Source organism: Oncorhynchus masou, chromosome 28, assembly GCF_036934945.1.
Source record: "Oncorhynchus masou masou isolate Uvic2021 chromosome 28, UVic_Omas_1.1, whole genome shotgun sequence".
NCBI classification, from domain to species: Eukaryota; Metazoa; Chordata; class Actinopteri; order Salmoniformes; family Salmonidae; genus Oncorhynchus; species Oncorhynchus masou.
The window spans coordinates 81,650,083-81,672,963 of NC_088239.1; the positions used below are offsets into that span (position 1 = coordinate 81,650,083).

A 22,881-nucleotide genomic window follows, 5' to 3' on the forward strand; every position below is an offset into this window, starting at 1 on the left:
TTCACGCCATGCCAAACTTTCATTCCCTTCACACTCCATAGATAGGGCTCAGCATCCCTCACACTGCTTTACTCCTCAACCAGGGCAACGATTCAGAGTCAAGCTTGAAGCTTGGGTTTAGCCTAGCCACCAGATGAAGCGATTAAAGGGCCCAGCTAGCCACCAGTCAAAGCAATTAAAAGGGCCCAGTTACCCTAGCCAGTGTAGCCAGCCAAGCCACCAGACAAAGCGCTTAAGGGGCCCAGCTAGCCTAGCCACCAGACGAAGCGCTTAAAGTGCCCAGCTAGCCTATCCTAGCCACCAGACGAAGCGCTTAAAGTGCCCAGCTAGCCTAGCCTAGCCAACAGACGAGCCACCAGACGAAGCGCTTAAAGTACCCAGCTAGCCTATCCTAGCCACCAGACGAAGCGCTTAAAGTACCCTGCTAGCCTATCCTAGCCACCAGACGAAGCGCTTAAAGTGCCCAGCTAGCCTTGCCACCAGATCAAATCAAATTTAGCTTGTCACATGCGCTGAATATGGAGCGTTTACAGGGCCCAGCTAGCCTAGCCTAGCCACAACTAACATGGGGTGAACAGCTGCATCGATTGTTATCAATCCAATAGCATAAACAGTGAGACAGACCTGCCCAGCAGCTCCGAATTTGTTTACATAAGACAACACTTTGCTCATTGTTTTACTACAGAAATAATGCACCAAACACCTTTTTAGATGTAAAATTGATCAACTAAAACATCCTCAGCAAAAACATCAATAAATTACAGATTATTATCTTAGATTAATTCTGGAGATTTTAAGAAGCGAAATCGGCTCATGAGGTACAAACATTAACCAAATGTTGACTCAGTCAGGAAACACACTTCTAAGACTGAAATCTCGTATTTCTAATGAGCAACAGAAAAACAGACATGGCAATCAGCGTGTTCTGTGGCTCTTTAAAAGGTCCAGCTAGTCTAGCCATCAGACGGAGCGCTTAAAGAGGCCCTATGGGGGAATCAGTGGATAAAGAGCAGGCTTTTTGGGCCCAGGCCCAATGTTAATATACAGGAGTGCATGTCTGTAAAGCAGAACCAGGGGGGCTCTGTGATTTAAGCTATAACACACACACACACACACACACACACATTTACCAACACACACTTTAACACTTGTACACACAAACAAGGCCCCAGAAAGACACACACACAGCCTGAGTCTCTGGCCATCATCGAGTGCCAACTTCTCCCTGGCAGAGGCAGCCTCTCCAAACCCGATTAGCAATTAAAATGAATAGGCGCTCCTTAAAAAGCTCTCTCCGATAAATTAACACAACAAACTGATTAGAGTACAGTCCCTGGGCACAACACAGAAAAAAAATGCTTTAACTGGGGGAAAAATGCTCTAACTGGGGGCGCCGGAGGAGATGGCAGCCGTTTTACGGGGTCTTAACCAATTGTACTAATGTGTGTTTTTTTTCGCGTTATTTGTCAATTCTTTTGTGCATAATGTTTCTGCCATCATCTCTTATGACATAAAATAGCTTCTGGATATCAGGACAGTGATTACTCGCCCCGTACTGGACAAAGATGTTGTTCTTTAACGAGTCGGATACCCGTCAAGGCCCTCATCCTCATCATTCGCAGGAGAAAGAGATGGAGTTATCAGGGAAGTAGTTTGGGGTGCCTTGTCAGGATCCGACAGTGAGTTGGCAATCTGCCTCTACCATCAGTCCTATTAGCCAACGTACAATCATTGCATATCAAAATAGACGAACTACAATCACGAATATCCTACCATCGGGACATTAAAAACAAATATCTTATGTTTCTCCAAGTCTTGGCTGAACGACAACATGGATAACATACATCTGGCGTGGTTTACGCTGCATCAACAAGATAGAACAGCTGGCTCCGGTAAGATGAGGGGTGGCGGTCTGTGTATATTTGTAAACAACAGCTGGTGCACGAAATCTAATATTAAGGAAGTCTCGAGGTTTTGCTCGCCTGAGGTAGAGTATCTCATGATAAGCTGTAGACCACACTATTTACCAAGAGAGCTTTCATCAATATTTTTCAAAGCTGTCTATTTACCACCACAAACTGATGCTGGCACTAAGACGGCGCTCCTAGTGGCCGGGGATTTTAATGCAGGGAAACTTAATTCCATTTTACCTCATTTCTACCAGCATGTTAAATGTGCAACCAGAAGAAGAAAAAAAAAACTCTAGACCACCTTTACTCCACACACAGACGCGTACAAAGCTCTCCCTCGCCATCCATTTGCCAAATCTGACCGTAATTCTATCCTCCTGATTCCTGCTTACAAGTAAAAATACAAGCAGGAAGCACCAGTGACTAGGTCTTTAAAAAAAGTGGTCAGATGAAGATGCTAAGCTACAGGACTGCTTTGCTATATAACAGACTGGAATATGTTCCGGGATTCTTCTGATGGCATTGAGGAGTACATTATATCATATATATACATTATATCAGTCACTGGCTTCATCAATAAGCTCATCGATGACATCGTCCCCACAGTGTCTGCACGTACAGACCCCAAACCAGAAGCCATGGATTACAGGCAACATCCGCACTGAGCTAAAGGGAGCGGGACTCAAACCCAGACGCTTATAAGAAATCCCGCTACGCCCTCAGACGAACTATCAAACTGGCAAAGTGTCAATACAGGACTAAGATTGAATCGTACGACACCGGCTCGGACGCTCGTCGTGGCAAACGATTACAGACAACAAAGGGAAGCACAACTGCGAGCAGCCCAGTGTCACAAGCCTACCAGACGAGCTAAACTACTTATATGCTCGCTTTGAGGTAAGCAACACTGAAGCATGCATGAGAGCATCAGCTGTTCCGGATGACTGTGTGATCACGCTCTCCGTAGCCGATGTAAGACCTTAAGACGGATCCCCATTAGCTGCTGCCAAAGCAGCAGCTACTCTTTCTGGGGTCCAGCGAAATTAGGGCATGTTTATACAATTTTTTCAAAATTACAGTACACTCACAGCACACTGTGTGCCCTCAGGCCCCAACTCCACCACTACCACATATCTACAGTACTAAATCCATGTGTATGCAGTATAGTGTGTATGTTATTGTGTGTGTGTGAGTATGTGTATGGGCCTGTTTGTGTTGCTTCACAGTCCCCACTGTTCCATAAGGTGTTTTTCAATCAGTTTTTTTGTGTCAGTTACTTGATGTGGAATAGAGTTCCAAGTAGTCATGGCTCTATATAGTACTGTGGAATAGAGTTCCAAGTAGTCATGGCTTTATATAGTACTGTGGAATAGAGTTCCAAGTAGTCATGGCTCTATGTAGTACTGTGGAATAGAGTTCCATGTAGTCATGGCTCTATATAGTACTGTGGAATAGAGTTCCATGTTGTCATGGCTCTATATAGTACTGTGGAATAGAGTTCCAAGTAGTACTGTGGAATAGAGTTCCAAGTAGTCATGGCTTTATATAGTACTGTGGAATAGAGTTCCAAGTAGTCATGGCTCTATATAGTACTGTGGAATAGAGTTCCAAGTAGTCATGGCTCTATGTAGTACTGTGGAATAGAGTTCCAAGTAGTCATGGCTCTATATAGTACTGTGGAATAGAGTTCCATGTTGTCATGGCTCTATATAGTACTGTGGAATAGAGTTCCAAGTGTTGTCATGGCTCTATATAGTACTGTGGAATAGAGTTTCATGTTGTCCTGGCTCTATGTAGTACTGTGGAATAGAGTTCCATGTTGTCATGGCTCTATGTAGTGCTGTGGAATAGAGTTCCATGTTGGCATGGCTCTATGTAGTACTGTGGAATAGAGTTCCATGTTGTCATGGCTCTATATAGTACTGTGGAATAGAGTTCCAAGTAGTCGTGGCTCTATATAGTACTGTGGAATAGAGTTCCATGTTGTCCTGGCTCTATGTAGTACTGTGGAATAGAGTTCCATGTTGTCATGGCTCTATGTAGTGCTGTGGAATAGACTTCCATGTTGTCATGGCTCTATGTAGTACTGTGGAATAGAGTTCCATGTTGTCATGGCTCTATATAGTACTGTGGAATAGAGTTCCATGTTGTCATGGCTCTATGTAGTACTGTGGAATAGAGTTCCATGTTGTCATGGCTCTATGTAGTGCTGTGGAATAGAGTTCCATGTTGTCATGGTTCTATATAGCACTGTGTGCCTCCCATAGTCTGTTCTGTACTTGGGGACTGTGAAGAGACCTCTTGTGGGTTATGCATGGGTGTCCGAGCTGTGTGCCAGTAGTATAGACAGACAGCTCGGTGCATTCAACATGTCAATACCTCTCATAAATAAAAGTAGTGATGAAGAGCCAATTGCAATTTTCCTAAGTCCTTTTTTGTGGCACCTGACCAAACGACTGAACAGTAGTCAAGGTGCGACAAAACTGGGGTCTGCCTGCCTTGTTGATAGGGTTGTTAAGGCAGAGCATCACGTTATTATATACAGACTTCTCCCCATCTTAGCTACCACTGTATCAATATGTTTTGACCATGACAGTTTACAATCCAGGGTTACTCCAAGCATAGTCATCTCAACTTGCTCAATTTCCACATTATTCATTACAAGATTTAGTTGAGGTTTAGGGTTCAGTGAATGTTTTATCCCAAATACAATGCTTTGAGTTTTAGAAATATTTAGGACCAACTTATTCCTTGACACCCATTCTGAAACTAACTGCAGCTCTTTGTTGAGTGTTGCAGACATTTTAGTCGCCATAGTAGCTGACGTGTATAGTGTTGAGTCATCCGCATGCATAGACACTCTGGCTTTACTCAAAGTCAGTGGCATGTCGTTAGTAAAGATTGAAAATGCAAGGGACCTAAACAGCTATAGCAATGGGCCCAAACGGCTACCCTGGGGAATTCCTGATTCTAACTGGATTATATTTGAGAGGCTTCCATTAAAGAACACCCTCTGTGTTCTGTTAGACAAGTTACTCTTTATCCACAATATAGCAGGGGGTGTAAAGCCATAACACATACGTTTTTACAACAGCAGACTATGATCGATAATGTCAAAAGCTGCACTGAAGTCTAACAAGACAGCCCCCACAATCATTTCATCATCAATTTCTCTCAGCCAATCATCAGTCATTTGTGTAAGTGCTGTGCTTGTGTGATGTGCTTGTCACAAGGCCGCGGGGCCAGTCGGATTACCAGGACGTGAACTCCGAGCACGCGGTGACCAACTGGCAAGTGTCTTCACTGACATTTTCAACCTGTCCCTGACTGAGTCTGTAATACCAACAAAGTCCCTGTGCCCAAGAACACTAAGGTAACCTGCCTAAATGACTACAGACCCGTAGCACTAACGTCTGTAGCCAAGAAGTGCTTTGAAAGACTGGTCATGACTCACATCAACATCATTATCCCAGAAAGCCTAGACCCACTCCAATTTGCATAGCGCCCCAACAGATCCACAGATTATGCAATCTCTATTGCACTCCACACTGCCCTTTCCCACCTGAACAAAAGGAACACCAACGTTAGAATGCTGTTCATTGACTTCAGCTTAGCGTTCAACACCACAGTGCCTTCAAAGCTCATCACAAAGGTAAGGACACTGGGACTAAACCCCTCCCTCTGCAACTGGATCCTAGACTTCCTGACGGGTCGCCCCCAGGTGGTAAGGTTAGGTAACAACATTACCAACAAACAACTATGATGGTCCAAACACACCAAGACAGTCGTGAAGAGGGCACTATTCCCCCTCAAAAGTTTGCTCCAAGTCCTCATATCCTCAAAACGTTCAACAGCTGCACCATCGAGAGCACCCTGACTGGTTGCATCACTGCCTGGTATGGCAACTAATCGGCTTCCCACCGCAAGGCACTAGAGAGGGTAGTGCGTACACCCAGTACATCACTGGGGCCAAGCTTCCTGCTAATCAGGACCTATATAACTATAAGGCATTACATGGGTTTGCTACTGGGGGGTAAACTGGGGGGTAAACTGTTCCAACTGGGGGGAGGTAAACTGTTCCGACTGGGGGAGGGGGTAAACTGTTCCAACTGGGGGTAAACTGTTCCAACTGGGGGTAAACTGTTCCAACTGGGGGAGGGGGTAAACTGTTCCAACTGGGGGGTAAACTGTTCCAAATGGGGTGAGGGGGAAACTGTTCCAACCAGGGGGTTCCAACTGGGGGTAAACTGTTCCAACTGGGGGTAAACTGTTCCAACTGGGGGGTAAACTGGGGGTAAACTGTTCCAACTGGGAGGTAAACTGTTCCAACTGGGAGGTAAACTGCTCCAACTGGGGGTAAACTGCTCCAACTGGGGGTAAACTGTTCCAACTGGGGGTAAACTGTTAAAACTGGGGGAGGGGGTAAACTGTTCCAACCGGGGGTAAACTGTTCCAACTGGGGGTAAACTGTTCCAACTGGGGGGTAAACTGGGGGTAAACTGTTCCAACTGGGAGGTAAACTGTTCCAACTGGGAGGTAAACTGCTCCAACTGGGGGTAAACTGCTCCAACTGGGGGTAAACTGTTCCAACTGGGGGTAAACTGTTAAAACTGGGGGAGGGGGTAAACTGTTCCAACCGGGGGTAAACTGTTCCAACTGGGGGGGGGGGGGGTAAACTGTTCCAACCGGGGGAAACGGTTCCAACTGGTGGGGGTGGGGGTAAACTGTTCCAACCGGGGGGTACACTGTTCCAACCGGGGGGTAAACTGCTCCAACCGGGGGTAAACTGCTCCAACCGGGGGTAAACCGCTCCAACTGGGGGGTAAACTGTTACAACTGGGGGTAAACTGGGGGTAAACTGTTCCAACTGGGAGGTAAACTGTTCCAACTGGGGGGGGGGGGGGGGAGTAAACTGTTCCAACCGGGGGAAACGGTTCCAACTGGTGGGGGTGGGGGTAAACTGTTCCAACCGGGGGGTAAACTGTTCCAACCGGGGGTAAACTGCTCCAACCGGGGGTAAACTGCTCCAACCGGGGGTAAACCGCTCCAACTGGGGGGTAAACTGTTACAACTGGGGGTAAACTGGGGGTAAACTGTTCCAACTGGGAGGTAAACTGTTCCAACTGGGGGGGGGGGGTAACTGTTCCAACCGGGGGTAAACTGTTCCAACCGGGGGTAAACTGCTCCAACCGGGGGGTAAACCGCTCCAACTGGGGGGGTAAACTGTTCCAACTGGGGGTAAACTGGGGGGTAAACTGTTCCAACTGGGAGGTAAACTGTTCCAACTGGGAGGTAAACTGCTCCAACTGGGGGTAAACTGCTCCAACTGGGGGTAAACTGTTCCAACTGGGGTAAACTGTTAAAACTGGGGGAGGGGGTAAACTGTTCCAACCGGGGGTAAACTGTTCCAACTGGGGGGGGGGGGGGGTAAACTGTTCCAACCGGGGGAAACGGTTCCAACTGGTGGGGGGGGGGGGGTAAACTGTTCCAACCGGGGGGGTAAACTGTTCCAACCGGGGGTAAACTGCTCCAACCGGGGGTAAACCGCTCCAACTGGGGGGTAAACTGCTCCAACTGGGGGGTAAACTGCTCCAACTGGGGGTAAACTTCTCCAACTGGGGGTAAACTGCTCCAACTGGGGGTAAACTGCTCCAACTGGGGGGTAAACTGCTCCAACTGGGGGTAAACTGCTCCAACTGGGGGTAAACTGCTCCAACTGGGGGGTAAAAACTGGGGGAAAACTGCTCCAACTGAGGGTAAACTCTACTACCCCCGGTTGGAGCAGTTTACCCCGGTTGGAACCGGGGAACTGTGTCCCCTGGTTGGAGGGGTACCCCCTCCCAGATAGAAAGTTTACCCCAGTTACCCCAGTTAGAAAAGTTTACCCGCAGTTAGAACAGTTTAGAACAGTTTACCCACAGTTTGAAAAGTTTAAACTGCTCCAACTGGGAGTAAACTGCTCCAACTGGGGGTAAACTGCTCCAACCGGGGGGTAAACTGCTCCAACCGGGGGGTAAACTGCTCCAACCGGGGGATAAACTGCTCCAACCGGGGGGTAAACTGCTCCAACCGGGGGTAAACTGCTCCAACCGGGGGTAAACTGCTCCAACCGGGGGTAAACTGCGCCAACCGGGGGATATACTGCTCCAACCGGGGGTAAACTGCTCCAACCGGGGTAAACTGCTCCAACCGGGGGTAAACTGCTCCAACTGGGGTGTAAACTGCTCCAACTGGGGGTAAACTGCTCCAACTGGGGGTAAACCGCTCCAACTGGGGGTAAACTGCTCCAACTGGGGGTAAAGTGTTCTAACTGAGGGTAAACTGTACTACCCCCAGTTGGAGCAGTTACCCCCAGTTGGAACAGTGTACCCCCCCGTTGGGCAGTTTAAAGTTGGAGCAGTTTACCCCCCCCAGTTAGAACAGTTTACCCCCAGTTAGAAAGTTTACCCGCAGTTAGAACAGTTTAGAACAGTTTACCCAAAGTTTGAAAAGTTTAAACTCCAACCGGGGGGTAAACTGCTCCAACCGGGGGGTAAACTGCGCCAACCGGGGGATAAAATGCTCCAACTGGGGGGTGAACTGCTCCAACTGGGGGGTGAACTGTTCCAACTGGGAGGTAAACTGCTCCAACTGGGAAGTAAACTGTTCCAACTGGGGGTAAACTGGGGGTAAACTGTTCCAACTGGGAGGTAAACTGCTCCAACTGGGGGTAAACTGCTCCAACTGGGGGTAAACTGTTCCAACTGGGGGTAAACTGTTCCAACCGGGGGTAAACTGTTCCAACCGGGGGTAAACTGCTCCAACCGAGGGGTAAACTGCTCCAACCGGGGGGGTAAACTGCTCCAACCGGGGGTAAACCGCTCCAACCGGGGGTAAACCGCTCCAACCGGGGGTAAACCGCTCCAACCGGGGGTAAACCGCTCCAACAGGGGGAAAACCGCTCCAACTGGGGGTAAACTGCTCCAACTGGGGGTAAACTGCTCCAACTGGGGGTAAACTGCTCCAACTGGGGGTAAACTGTTCCAACTGGGGGTAAACTGCTCCAACTGGGGGGTAAACCGCTCCAACTGGGGGGTAAACTGTTCCAACTGGGGGGTAAACTGCTCCAACTGAGGGTAAACTCTACTACCCCCCAGTTGGAGCAGTTTACCCCCAGTTGGAACAGTTTACCCCCAGTTGGAACAGTGTACCCCCCAGTTGGAGCAGTGTACCCCCTCATCCCCAGTTAGAAAAGTTATCCTCAGTTAGAAAAGTTATCCCCAGTTAGAAAAGTTTACCCCCAGTTAGAAAGGTTTAGAAAGGTTTACCCCCAGTTAGAACAGTTTAGAACAGTTTACCCCCAGTTGGAACAGTGTACCCCCCAGTTGGAGCAGTGTACCCCCCAGTTGGAGCAGTTTACCCACTCCCCCCAGTTAGAACAGTTTACCCCCAGTTAGAAAAGTTTACCCGCAGTTAGAACAGTTTAGAACAGTTTACCCAAAGTTTGAAAAGTTTAAACTGCTCCAACTGGGAGTAAACTGCTCCAACTGGGGGGTAAACTGCTCCAACCGGGGGGTAAACTGCGCCAACCGGGGGATAAACTGCTCCAACCGGAGGGTAAACTGCTCCAACCGGGGGTAAACTGCTCCAACCGGGAGATAAACTGCTCCAACCGGGAGGTAAACTGCTCCAACCGGGGGGTAAACTGCTCCAACCGGGGGGTAAACTGCTCCAACCGGGGGGTAAACCGCTCCAACCGGGGGGTAAACCGCTCCAACCGGGGGGTAAACCGCTCCAACCGGGGGGTAAACCGCTCCAACCGGGGGGTAAACCGCTCCAACCGGGGGATAAACCGCTCCAACTGGGGGGTAAACTGCTCCAACTGGGGGGTAAACTGCTCCAACTGGGGGGTAAACTGCTCCAACTGGGGGGTAAACTGCTCCAACTGGAGGGTAAACTGTACTACCCCCCAGTTGGAGCAGTTTACCCCCAGTTGGAACAGTTTACCCCCAGTTGGAACAGTTTACCCCCAGTTAGAACAGTTTAGAACAGTTTACCCCCAGTTGGAACAGTGTACCCCCCAGTTGAAGCAGTTTACCCCCTCCCCCCAGTTAGAACAGTTTACCCCCAGTTAGAAAAGTTTACCCGCAGTTAGAACAGTTTACCCAAAGTTTGAAAAGTTTAAACTGCTCCAACTGGGAGTAAACTGCTCCAACTGGGGGGTAAACTGCTCCAACTGGGGGTAAATCTGCTCCAACTGGGGGTAAACTGCTCCAAGGGGGGTAAACTGCTCCAACTGGGGGGTAAACTGCTCCAACTGGGGGTAAATCTGCTCCAACTGGAGGTAAACTGCTCCAAGGTAAACTGCTCCAAGGGGGTAAACTGCTCCAACTGGGGGTAAACTGCTCCAACTGGGGGTAAACTGCTCCAACTGGGGGTAAAATGCTCCAACTGGGGGTAAACCGCTCCAACTGGGGGGTAAACTGTTCCAACTGGGGGTAAACTGTTCCAACTGGGGGTAAACTGGGGGGTAAACTGTTCCAACTGGGAGGTAAACTGCTCCAACTGGGAAGTAAACTGTTCCAACTGGGGGTAAACTGGGGGGTAAACTGTTCCAACTGGGAGGTAAACTGCTCCAACTGGGGGTAAACTGCTCCAACTGGGGGTAAACTGTTCCAACTGGGGGGTAAACTGTTCCAACTGGGAGGTAAACTGTTCCAACTGGGGGAGGGGGTAAACTGTTCCAACCGGGGGTAAACTGTTCCAACTGGGGGTGGGGGGTGGGGGGGGTAACTGCTCCAACTGGGGGGGGGGGGGGGGTAAACTGTTCCAACCGGGGGTAAACTGCTCCAACCGGGGGTAAACTGCTCCAACCGGGGGTAAACTGCTCCAACCGGGGGGTAAACTGCTCCAACTGGGGGTAAACTGTTCCAACTGCGGGTAAACCGCTCCAACTGGGGGTAAACCGCTCCAACTGGGGGTAAACCGCTCCAACTGGGGGGTAAACTGTTCCAACTGGGGGTAAACTGCTCCAACTGGGGGGTAAACTGCTCCAACTGGGGGGTAAACTGCTCCAACTGGGGGGTAAACTGTTCCAACTGGGGGTAAACTGCTCCAACTGGGGGGTAAACCGCTCCAACTGGGGGGTAAACTGCTCCAAATGAGGGGTAAACTGCTCCAACTGAGGGTAAACTCTACTACCCCCCAGTTGGAGCAGTTTACCCCCAGTTGGAACAGTTTACCCCCAGTTGGAACAGTGTACCCCCCAGTTGGAGCAGTGTACCCCCTCCCCCCAGTTAGAAAAGTTATCCCCAGTTAGAAAAGTTTACCCCCAGTTAGAACAGTTTAGAACAGTTTACCCCCAGTTGGAACAGTGTACCCCCCAGTTGGAGCAGTTTACCCCCTCCCCCCAGTTAGAACAGTTTACCCCCAGTTAGAAACGTTTACCCGCAGTTAGAACAGTTTAGAACAGTTTACCCAAAGTTTGAAAAGTTTAAACTGCTCCAACTGGGAGTAAACTGCTCCAACTGGGGGTAAACTGCTCCAACTGGGGGGTAAACTGCTCCAACTGGGGGGTAAACTGCTCCAACTGGGGGTAAAATGCTCCAACTGGGGGTAAACTGCTCCAACTGGGGGTAAACTGTTCCAACTGGGGGTAAACTGCTCCAACTGGGGGTGAACTGCTCCAACTGGGGGTGAACTGCTCCAACTGGGGGTGAACTGCTCCAACTGGGGGTAAATTGCTCCAACTGGGGGTAAAAAGCTCCAACTGGGGGTAAACTGCTCCAACTGGGGGGTAAACTGTTCCAACTGGGGGTAAACTGTTCCAACTGGGGGTAAACTGTTCCAACTGGGGGTAAACTGGCGGGTAAACTGTTCCAACTGGGAGGTAAACTGCTCCAACTGGGGGAGGGGGTAAACTGTTCCAACCGGGGGTAAACTGTTCCAACTGGGGGTAAACTGTTCCAATCGGGGGTAAACTGCTCCAACTGGGGGTAAACTGAACCAACTGGGGGTAAACCGCTCCAACTGGGGGTAAACCGCTCCAACTGGGGGTAAACCGCTCCAACTGGGGGTAAACCGCTCCAACTGGGGGTAAACCGCTCCAACTGGGGGTAAACCGCTCCAACTGGGGGTAAACTGCTCCAACTGGGGGGTAAACTGCTCCAACTGGGGGGTAAACTGCTCCAACTGGGGGGTAAACTGCTCCAACTGGGGGGTAAACCGCTCCAACTGGGGGGTAAACTGCTCCAACTGGGGGGTAAACTGTTCTAACTGAGGGTAAACTGTACTACCCCCCAGTTGGAGCAGTTTACCCCCAGTTGGAACAGTGTACCCCCCAGTTGGAGCAGGTTACCCCCTCCCCCCAGTTAGAAAAGTTTACCCCCAGTTAGAAAAGTTTACCCCCAGTTAGAAAAGTTTAGAAAGGTTTACCCCCAGTTGGAACAGTGTACCCCCCAGTTGGAGCAGTTTACCCCCCAGTTGGAACAGTTTACCCCCCAGTTGGAGCAGTTTACCCCCTCCCCCCAGTTAGAACAGTTGACCCCCAGTTAGAACAGTTTACCCCCAGTTAGAACAGTTTACCCCCAGTTACAAAAGTTTACCCGCAGTTAGAACAGTTTAGAACAGTTTACCCAAAGTTTGAAAAGTTTAAACTGCTCCAACTGGGAGTAAACTGCTCCAACTGGGGGTAAACTGCTCCAACTGGGAGTAAACTGCTCCAAGGGGGGTAAACTGTTCCAACTGGGGGTAAACTGCTCCAACTGGGGGGTAAACTGCTCCAACTGGGGGGTAAACTGCTCCAACTGGGAGTAAACTGCTCCAAGGGGGTAAACTGCTCCAACTGGGGGTAAACTGCTCCAACTGGGGGGTAAACTGCTCCAACTGGGGGTAAACTGTTCCAACTGGGGGTAAACTGCTCCAACTGGGGGTAAACTGCTCCAACTGGGGGTAAACTGCTCCAACTGGGGGTAAACTGCTCCAACTGGGGGTAAACTGCTCCAAGGGGGTAAACTGCTCCAACTGGGGGTAAACTGCTCCAACTGGGGGTAAACTGCTCCAACTGGGGGTAAACTGCTCCAACTGGGGGTAAACTGCTCCAACTGGGGGTAAACTGCTCCAAGGGGGTAAACTGCTCCAAGGGGGTAAACTGCTCTAACTGGGGGTAAACTGCTCCAACTGGGGGTAAACTGCTCCAACTGGGGGTAAACTGCTCCAACTGGGGGTAAACTGCTCCAACTGGGGGTAAACTGCTCCAACTGGGGGTAAACTGCTCCAACTGGGGGTAAACTGCTCCAACTGGGGGTAAACTACTCCAACTGGGGGTAAGCTGCTCCAACTGGGGGTAAACTGCTCCAAGGGGGTAAACTGTTCTAACTGGGGGTCAACTGTTCTAACTGGGGGTCAACTGTTCTAACTGGGGGTCAACTGTTCTAACTGGGGGTCAACTGTTCTAACTGGGGGTCAACTGTTCTAACTGGGGGTCAACTGTTCTAACTGGGGGTCAACTGTTCTAACTGGGGGTCAACTGTTCTAACTGGGGGTAAGGAAAACAACAAAAAACAAGATCATTGATGGAACAATCAGAGAAAGTTGAGGGCAGATCTGAAAATTCCTATTGACATAAGTATTGTTGAGAATGAGGAGGCTTGAGCTAATCTTGGATTGGTTAAACCTCATTTCAAAAACATCCATTCAAAGTTTATAGAAGTTTTCAAAGGCAAGTTCGATGCTCTCCTCTTTAACCGTCCATGAAATGAACAGTATGGTAAGGGCTGACCCAAATTCTCCACAAACCAAAGCAAATCACTCCTTCCACATAAAATCACTCCTTCCACAGCCTTTAATAAATACCTGAAATTGATTCCAAAGAACCAAGAGAGACGTTTTCCATGTACTTGACAGAGGAAAAGATGACCACATGTCGGGCTGAGGTTGTGTCACTTCAGCTGGCTTAATACTCTCACAGAGAGATTACCATCTCCTAGACCCACTCTCACAGAGAGATTACCATCTCCTAGACACACTCTCACAGAGAGATTACCATCTCCTAGACCCACTCTCACAGAGAGATTACCTTCTCCTAGACCCACTCTCACAGAGAGATTACCATCTCCTAGACACACTCTCACAGAGAGATTACCATCTCCTAGACCCACTCTCACAGAGAGATTACCATCTCCTAGACCCACTCTCACAGAGAGATTACCATCTCCTAGACACACTCTCACAGAGAGATTACCATCTCCTAGACCCACTCTCACAGAGAGATTACCATCTCCTAGACCCACTCTCACAGAGAGATTACCATCTCCTAGACCCACTCTCACAGAGAGATTACCTTCTCCTAGACCCACTCTCACAGAGATTACCATCTCCTAGACCCACTCTCACAGAGAGATTACCATCTCCTAGACCCACTCTCACAGAGAGATTACCATCTCCTAGACCCACTATCACAGAGAGATCACCATCTCCTAGACCCACTCTCACAGAGAGATTACCATCTCCTAGACCCACTCTCACAGAGAGATTACCATCTCCTAGACACACTCTCACAGAGAGATTACCATCTCCTAGACCCACTCTCACAGAGAGATTACCATCTCCTAGACCCACTCTCACAGAGAGATTACCATCTCCTAGACCCACTCTCACAGAGAGATTACCTTCTCCTAGACCCACTCTCACAGAGAGATTACCATCTCCTAGACCCACTCTCACAGAGAGATTACCATCTCCTAGACCCACTCTCACAGAGAGATTACCATCTCCTAGACCCACTATCACAGAGAGATTACCATCTCCTAGAACCACTCTCACAGAGAGATCACCATCTCCTAGACCCACTCTCACAGAGAGATTACCATCTCCTAGACCCACTCTCACAGAGAGATTACCATCTCCTAGACACACTCTCACAGAGAGATTACCATCTCCTAGAACCACTCTCACAGAGAGATCACCATCTCCTAGACCCACTCTCACAGAGAGATTACCATCTCCTAGACCCACTCTCACAGAGAGATTACCATCTCCTAGACCCACTCTCACAGAGAGATTACCATCTCCTAGACCCACTATCACAGAGAGATTACCATCTCCTAGACCCACTCTCACATCTCCTAGACACACTCTCACAGAGATTACCATCTCCTAGACACACTCTCACAGAGAGATTACCATCTCCTAGACCCACTCTCACAGAGAGATTACCATCTCCTAGACCCACTCTCACAGAGAGATTACCATCTCCTAGACCCACTCTCACAGAGAGATTACCTTCTCCTAGACCCACTCTCACAGAGATTACCATCTCCTAGACCCACTCTCACAGAGAGATTACCATCTCCTAGACCCACTCTCACAGAGAGATTACCATCTCCTAGACACACTCTCACAGAGAGATTACCATCTCCTAGAACCACTCTCACAGAGAGATCACCATCTCCTAGACCCACTCTCACAGAGAGATTACCATCTCCTAGACACACTCTCACAGAGAGATTACCATCTCCTAGACCCACTCTCACAGAGAGATTACCATCTCCTAGACCCACTCTCACAGAGAGATTACCATCTCCTAGACCCACTCTCACAGAGAGATTACCATCTCCTAGACACACTCTCACAGAGAGATTACCATCTCCTAGACACACTCTCACAGAGAGATTACCATCTCCTAGACCCACTCTCACAGAGAGATTACCATCTCCTAGACCCACTCTCACAGAGAGATTACCATCTCCTAGACCCACTCTCCAGAGAGATTACCATCTCCTAGACCCACTCTCACAGAGAGATTACCTTCTCCTAGACCCACTCTCACAGAGATTACCATCTCCTAGACCCACTCTCACAGAGAGATTACCATCTCCTAGACCCACTCTCACAGAGAGATTACCATCTCCTAGACCCACTATCACAGAGAGATTACCATCTCCTAGAACCACTCTCACAGAGAGATCACCATCTCCTAGACCCACTCTCACAGAGATAAACATATTTTATCACACAAGAAATTAAAACACAACAACGCATCTACACATTATGTCAAAGCATATCGCCTGACAATTCGGGAAAACAAAATCTACCTTGATAACTAAAGCCTGATATAACCATGTCATAGTTAATGACTAGCCAATTCATTTATCCAATTCAATAAACAAAGTGTTCCTCGGGAGGAGGGAGAGAAACGGGAGACTGGTTTCCAAACAGGGCAAAAAGGGGGACTGGTTTCCAGACAGGGTCCTGTGCCAAAAAGGAAACCGAGTCAGAGGTGAAAAATGTAGAGCGTAACACAACGTACAACACGGGTTTACAGCTTGACATCTGGACTTGAATCATTGCGATTGCTGTGATGAATATTCGGGAAAATAAAAGGGCGGTGGGAGAGGAGGAGGAGGAGACTTGGTGATGGGGAGGTGGTCGTTTCCTTTCCTGGATTTGAGACTGACGAAAATACACATTTCTCATTGGGTAGGAGGAGGGTTCTTTTTAAAAAACTTTTTTTTTGATTGGCTTTCACTTTTTCATTTTGGCAACGCTTTCAGAATTCTTAGGCCTTTACACTTTTCCTCTGCTGAAAAACAGAGCCGAAGAAGAGGAGAAAGAAAGAAAGGCATGTGAAAGTGAAAAGCTTTTGAAATTGAAAACGGCCTGTAATTATAAGCTGGAGGAAATGCATAATCAGAATCTGATTGCTCGTTTTAATCAGACTGTCATTACGGACTGGTTATCGGACGGACGAAGCCCTGTATTTGGACGCTGCTACAAATTAGAAAAAATACATATTGGATAAATATGTCCATCCAGGGTAACAGCATTTCATCGTCACCATGTATGTGGCTCTTGGTTATGGGGCATAATAACTGTGTGTGTGTGTGTGTGTGTGTCAAAATGTTTTTGTGTGCACAATCAATCAGTGAAGGTTTGACAGGTGGAATCTACAGATCAACTGTATTACAAAGCCTGGCTAAAATCTCATATTGTTCTGTTTTTTTTGTTTTACAGCTAATATGGAGGCCACATGTTCCCTTATAACGTTCCCTTGGCCAGCAGTTTGCTTTGCTCCAAGAAAAGCACCATGTGAATTGCATGCTGTTTGAGTGGAAATAGACCCTAAAAGGATTGCCTTGTACTGTTTTCCTTCTTCCCTCTTAACAATCTTAACTCAGTCTCAAGATAAAAAAAAAGTAGGTGTTGAAATCTATGGATGTCAAATCTAGGGATGGAAACAGTTGAATATTTTTTATTTTTTAAATTGACATTCACGGCATCAGCAGCCGAGGAGTAGTTGTTGTTTGGGGTTAACTGCCTTGCTCAAGGGCAGAACGGCACATATTCTTACTTTGTCGGCTTGGGGATTCGAACCTGCGATCTTTCAGTTACTGGTCCAACTCTCTTAACCGCAAGGCTACACGCCCTGAATCCAGAACCCTAGCGTTGCTAGCGCTATGCTCTCCCAACTGAGCCAAAGGAAGGACTATGTTATGGTTGCTTTATAGGGACTTACATTCGTACAAAGAGGGACTGCTTGGCGGCCAGGCCGGGGGACGAGTACTTCTCGACCAGGGCCAGAGTGCTGAAACCAAACTTGTGGATGGGCTCATTGGAGTCCAAAGGGGGGAAGTCTGTGTCCACCTCTCCGTCATCCTCTGCTATGTGGAGGCAGTATGCATTCACGTTCTCACTGGAGAGAGAGAGAGAGAGAGAGAAAAAAAAACAGGGGAGAGAGAGAGAGGAAGGATAGGAGAGAGAGGCAGAGGGTTGAGAGAGAAAGAGGGAAGATAGGAAAGAAAGAGAAACAGAGAAATATAGAGACAGAAAAGAGAACGAAAAGCAGGATATGAGAGGGAGGTAGGAGGGACAGAAACAGGGAGGATGAGAGGGAGGGAGGTAGGAGGGACAGAAACAGAGAGGATGAGAGGGAGGTAGGGGGGAGGTAGGAAGGACAGAAACAGGGAGGATGAGAGGGAGGGAGGGAGGTAGGAGGGACAGAAACAGAGAGGATGAGAGGGAGGGAGGTAGGAGGGACAGAAACAGAGAGGATGAGAGGGAGGTAGGAGGATGAGAGGGAGGTAGGAGGGACAGAAACAGGGAGGATAAGAGGTAGGAGGGACAGAAACAGGGAGGATGAGAGGGAGGTAGGAGGGACAGAAACAGAGAGGATGAGAGGGAGGGAGGTAGAAGGGACAGAAACAGAGGATGAGAGGGAGGTAGGAGGATGAGAGGGAGGTAGGAGGGACAGAAACAGGGAGGATGAGAGGGAGGTAGGAGGGACAGAAACAGAGAGGATGAGAGGGAGGTAGGAGGGACAGAAACAGGAGGGAAGAGAGAAAAAGGGAGTGACAATATTTAATATTTGTTACATCAGTGAATAAAGAATAGATCTGCTAGCAAAGTGACCGTGAAGCCAAACTCTGTTAAAGTGAAATGGAGTTCAGTGCATGCATTTGTGTATGTACTTTTGTGTGTGTGTGTGTGTGTGTGTGTGCACACTTTAAAACAGTCCACACAATCCTGTCAGCAACACTTGTGTCCATAACCTCTCTCTCAGTGCTAGAGGTGTCCCTCGAAACTCTGGTTCGAACCCAGGGTGTATCACAACTGGCCGTGATTGGGAGTACCACAGGGCAGTGCACAATTGGCCCAGCGGCGTCCAGGTTTGGCCAATGTAGGGTGTCATTGTAAATATGAATTTGTTCTTAATAACTGACTTGCCTAGTTAAATAAGGGTTAAATAAATTAATAATTTTTTTTATAAAAAAAACAAAAACAATTGAGTACCCACCCCCTAGTCCCCTCTCTCCACCCCCTAGTCTCCTTTCTCCACCCCCTAGTCCCCTCTCTCCACCCCCTAGTCCCCTCTCCATCCCCCTAGTCTCCTCTCTCCACCCCCTAGTCCCCTCTCCACCCCCTAGTCCCCTCTCTCCACCCCTTAGTCCCTTCTCTCCACCCCTTAGTCCCCTCTCTCCACCCCCTAGTCTCCTCTCTCCACCCCCTAGTCCCCTCTCCACCCCCTAGTCCCCTCTCTCCACCCCCTAGTCCCCTCTCTCCACCCCCATAGTCCCTCCACCCCCTAGTCTCTCCTCCACCCCCTAGTCCCCTCTCCACCCCCATAGTCTCCTCTCCACCCCCTAGTCCCCTCTCTCCACCCCCTAGTCCCCTCTCTCCACCCCCTAGTCCCCTCTCTCCACCCCCTAGTCCCCTCTCTCCACCCCCTAGTCTCCCCTCTCCACCCCCTAGTCCAATCTCTCCACCCCCTAGTCTCCTCTACACCCCCTAGTCCCCTCTCTCCACCCCCTAGTCCTCTCTCCACCCCCTAGTCCCCTCTCTCCACCCCCTAGTCCCCTCTCCACCCCCTAGTCCTCTCTCCACCCCCTAGTCTCCTCTTTCCACCCCCTAGTCTCCTCTCTCCACCCCCTAGTCTCCTCTCTCCACCCCCTAGTCCCCTTCTCCACCCCCCAGTCCCCCCATACCCCCTCTCCACCCCATAGTCCCCTCTCCACCCCCTAGTCTCCTCTCCACCCCCTAGTCTCCTCTCCACCCCCTAGTCCCCTCTCCACCCCCTAGTCTCCTACCCACCCCCTAGTCTCCTCTCTCCACCCCCTAGTCTCCTCTCTCCACCCCCTAGTCTCCTCTCCACCCCCTAGTCTCCTCTCTCCAACCCCTAGTCTCCTCTCCAACCCCTAGTCTCCTCTCTCCAACCCCTAGTCTCCTCTCCAACCCCTAGTCTCCTCTCCAACCACAAGTCTCCTCTCCACCCCTTAGTCCCCTCTCCACTCCCTAGTCTCCTCTCTCCACCCCCTAGTCTCCTCTCTCCACCCCCTAGTCTCCTCTCTACACCCCCTAGTCCCCTCTACACCCCCTAGTCCGCTCTCCACCCCCTAGTCCCCTCTCTCCACCCCCTAGTCCCCTCTCTCCACCCCCTAGTCTCCTCTCTCCACCCCCTAGTCTCCTCTCTCCACCCCACTCCACCCCCTAGTCCCCTCTCCACCCCCTAGACTCCTCTCTCCAACCCCTAGTCTCCTCTCTCCACCCCACTCCACCCCTAGTCCCCTCTACACCCCCTAGTCCGCTCTCCACCCCCTAGTCCCCTCTCTCCACCCCCTAGTCTCCTCTCTCCACCCCCTAGTCTCCTCTCTCCACCCCCTAGTCTCCTCTCTCCACCCCCTAGTCCCCTCTCCACCCCCTAGTCTCCTCTCTCCAACCCCTAGTCTCCTCTCTCCACCCCACTCCACCCCCTAGTCCCCTCTCCACCCCCTAGTCTCCTCTGTCCACCCCCTAGTCTCCTCTCCACCCCCTAGTCTCCTCTCCACCCCCTAGTCTCCTCTCCACCCCCTAGTCTCCTCTCCACCCCCTAGTCTCCTCTCCACCCCCCCCTAGTCCCCTCTCTCCACCCCCTAGTCCCCTCTCTCCACCCCACTCCCTAGTCCCCTCTCCACCCCCTAGTCTCCTCTCTCCACCCCCTAGTCTCCTCTCTCCACCCCCACCCCACCCCTAGTCTCCTCTCCACCCCCCAGTCCCCTCTCTCCAACCCCTAGTCCCCTCTCTCCACCCCCTAGTCTCCTCTCTCCACCCCCTAGTCTTCTCTCCACTCCTAGTCTCCTCTCCACCCCCTAGTCCCCTCTCTCCACCCCCTAGTCTCCTCTCCACCCCCTAGTCTCCTCTCTCCACCCCCACCCCACCCCCTAGTCTCCTCTCAACCCCCTAGTCTCCTCTCTCCACCCCACCCCACCCCTAGTCTCCTCTCTCCACCCCCTAGTCTCCTCTCTCCACCCCCACCCCACCCCCTAGTCTCCTCTCTCCACACCCTAGTCTCCTCTCTCCACCCCCTAGTCTCCTCTCTCCACCCCCTAGTCTCCCCTCTCCACCCCCTAGTCTCCCTCTCAACCCCCTAGTCTCCCCTCCACCCCCCTAGTCTCCCTCTCCACCCCCTAGTCTCCCCACCCCACCCCCTAGTCCCCTCTCCCCACCCCCTAGTCTCCCCACCCCACCCCCTAGTCCCCCACCCCACCCCAATCCACCCCCTAGTTCCTCTCTCCGTCCCCACCCCCTAGAGTACCCCTCTATCCGCCCCCACCCCACCCCCCAGAGTACCCTCTGTTTCCGCCCCCCGACCCACTAGTCCTCTTTCCGCCCCCACCCCACCCCCTAAAGAGTACCCTCTGTTTCTACCCCGACCCCACCCCCTAAACAGTACCCCTCTTACCGCCCCCACCTCCAAGTTCTCTTTCCACCCCCTAAAGAGTACCCTCTCTTTCCGCCCCCACCCCCTAGTCCCCTATCTCCGCCCCCCACCCCTAGTCCCCTCTCATTCCACCCCTACCCCCTAAAGAGTCCCCACACTCTTCCCCAACCCCCTAAAGAGTCCCCACACTCTTCCCCAACCCCCTAAAGAGTCCCCACACTCTTCCCCAGCCCCCTAAAGAGTCCCCACACTCTGCCCCAACCCCCTAAAGAGTCCCCACACTCTGCCCCAACCCCCTAAAGAGTCCCCACACTCTGCCCCAACCCCCTAAAGAGTCCCACACTCTGCCCTACCCCCTAAAGAGTCCCCACACTCTGCCCCAACCCCCTAAAAAGAGTCCCCACACTCTGCCCCAACCCCCTAAAAAGAATCCCCACACTCTGCCCCAACCCCCTAAAAAGAATCCCCACACTCTGCCCCAACCCCCTAAAAAGAGTCCCCACACTCTGCCCCAACCCCCTAAAAAGAGTCCCCACACTCTGCCCCAACCCCCTAAAGAGTCCCCACACTCTGCCCCAACCCCCTAAAGAGTCCCCACACTCTGCCCCAACCCCCTAAAGAGTCCCCACACTCTGCCCTACCCCCTAAAGAGTCCCCACACTCTGCCCTACCCCCTAAAGAGTCCCCACACTCTGCCCTACCCCCTAAAGAGTCCCCACACTCTGCCCCAACCCCCTAGAGTCCCCACACTCTGCCCCAACCCCCTAAAGAGTCCCCACACTCTGCCCTACCCCCTAAAGAGTCCCCACACTCTGCCCTACCCCCTAAAGAGTCCCCACACTCTGCCCCACCCCCTAAAGAGTCCCCACACTCTGCCCTACCCCTAAAGAGTCCCCACACTCTGCCCTACCCCCTAAAGAGTCCCCACACTCTGCCCCAACCCCCTAAAGAGTCCCCACACTCTGCCCTACCCCCTAAAGAGTCCCCACACTCTGCCCTACCCCCTAAAGAGTCCCCACACTCTGCCCTACCCCCTAAAGAGTCCCCACACTCTGCCCTACCCCCTAAAGAGTCCCCACACTCTGCCCTACCCCCTGAAGCACCGTCTTGGCATCCATTCACGGTTTCCATGAAAACCTTACAGAGGGGCTATGACCGCCCCCAGCTTTGGAAAGTAACAATGACAGACACTGAACAAAACAAACAGCGACACGATTTACGCCGTCGGGGCAATTAAAAGAGAGGGTAATTAAAATGGAGACAACAGAGAGGGGCTTGTTCTAGTGGGGTGTATAGAATGGAACAACTTGGGGGTCTGGGAACGCAGAGAGCTCTGTGTGTATCCCCCAAAAGCCTTTCTTTCCATCACTTCAGAATTCGATTCACCAAGTACATTTACACAAACTCAGAGTGTTACCTGGTGATATGGTGCTGCTAGTGATAGACAACATACTCAGAATGTTACCTGGTGATATGGTGCTGCTAGACAACATACTCAGAATGTTACCTGGTGATATGGTGCTGCTAGACAACACACTCAGAATGTTACCTGGTGATATGGTGCTGCTAGTGATAGACAACATACTCAGATTGTTACCTGGTGATATGGTGCTGCTAGACAACATACTCTGAATGTTACCTGGTGATATGGTGCTGCATTTGATAGACAACATACTCAGAATGTTACCTGGCGATATGGTGCTGCTAGTGATAGACAACATACTCAGATTGTTACCTGGTGATGTGGTGCTGCTAGACAACACACTCAGAATGTTACCTGGTGATATGGTGCTGCATTTG

The 22,881-nt window shown here is 50.6% G+C and overlaps 1 protein-coding gene across 2 annotated transcripts in view; it reads right to left on the reverse strand.

The window, feature by feature from the left end:
- Window positions 1-22,881, reverse strand: part of mapkap1 (MAPK associated protein 1) — a 184,247-nt gene that overhangs the window by 116,950 nt on the left and 44,416 nt on the right. For both annotated transcript variants that reach the window (XM_064943569.1, XM_064943568.1), the window contains one exon: window positions 17,404-17,580. In XM_064943569.1, the coding sequence (XP_064799641.1) occupies window positions 17,404-17,580 (177 nt within the window). The remainder of the gene's footprint in view (window positions 1-17,403; window positions 17,581-22,881) is intronic.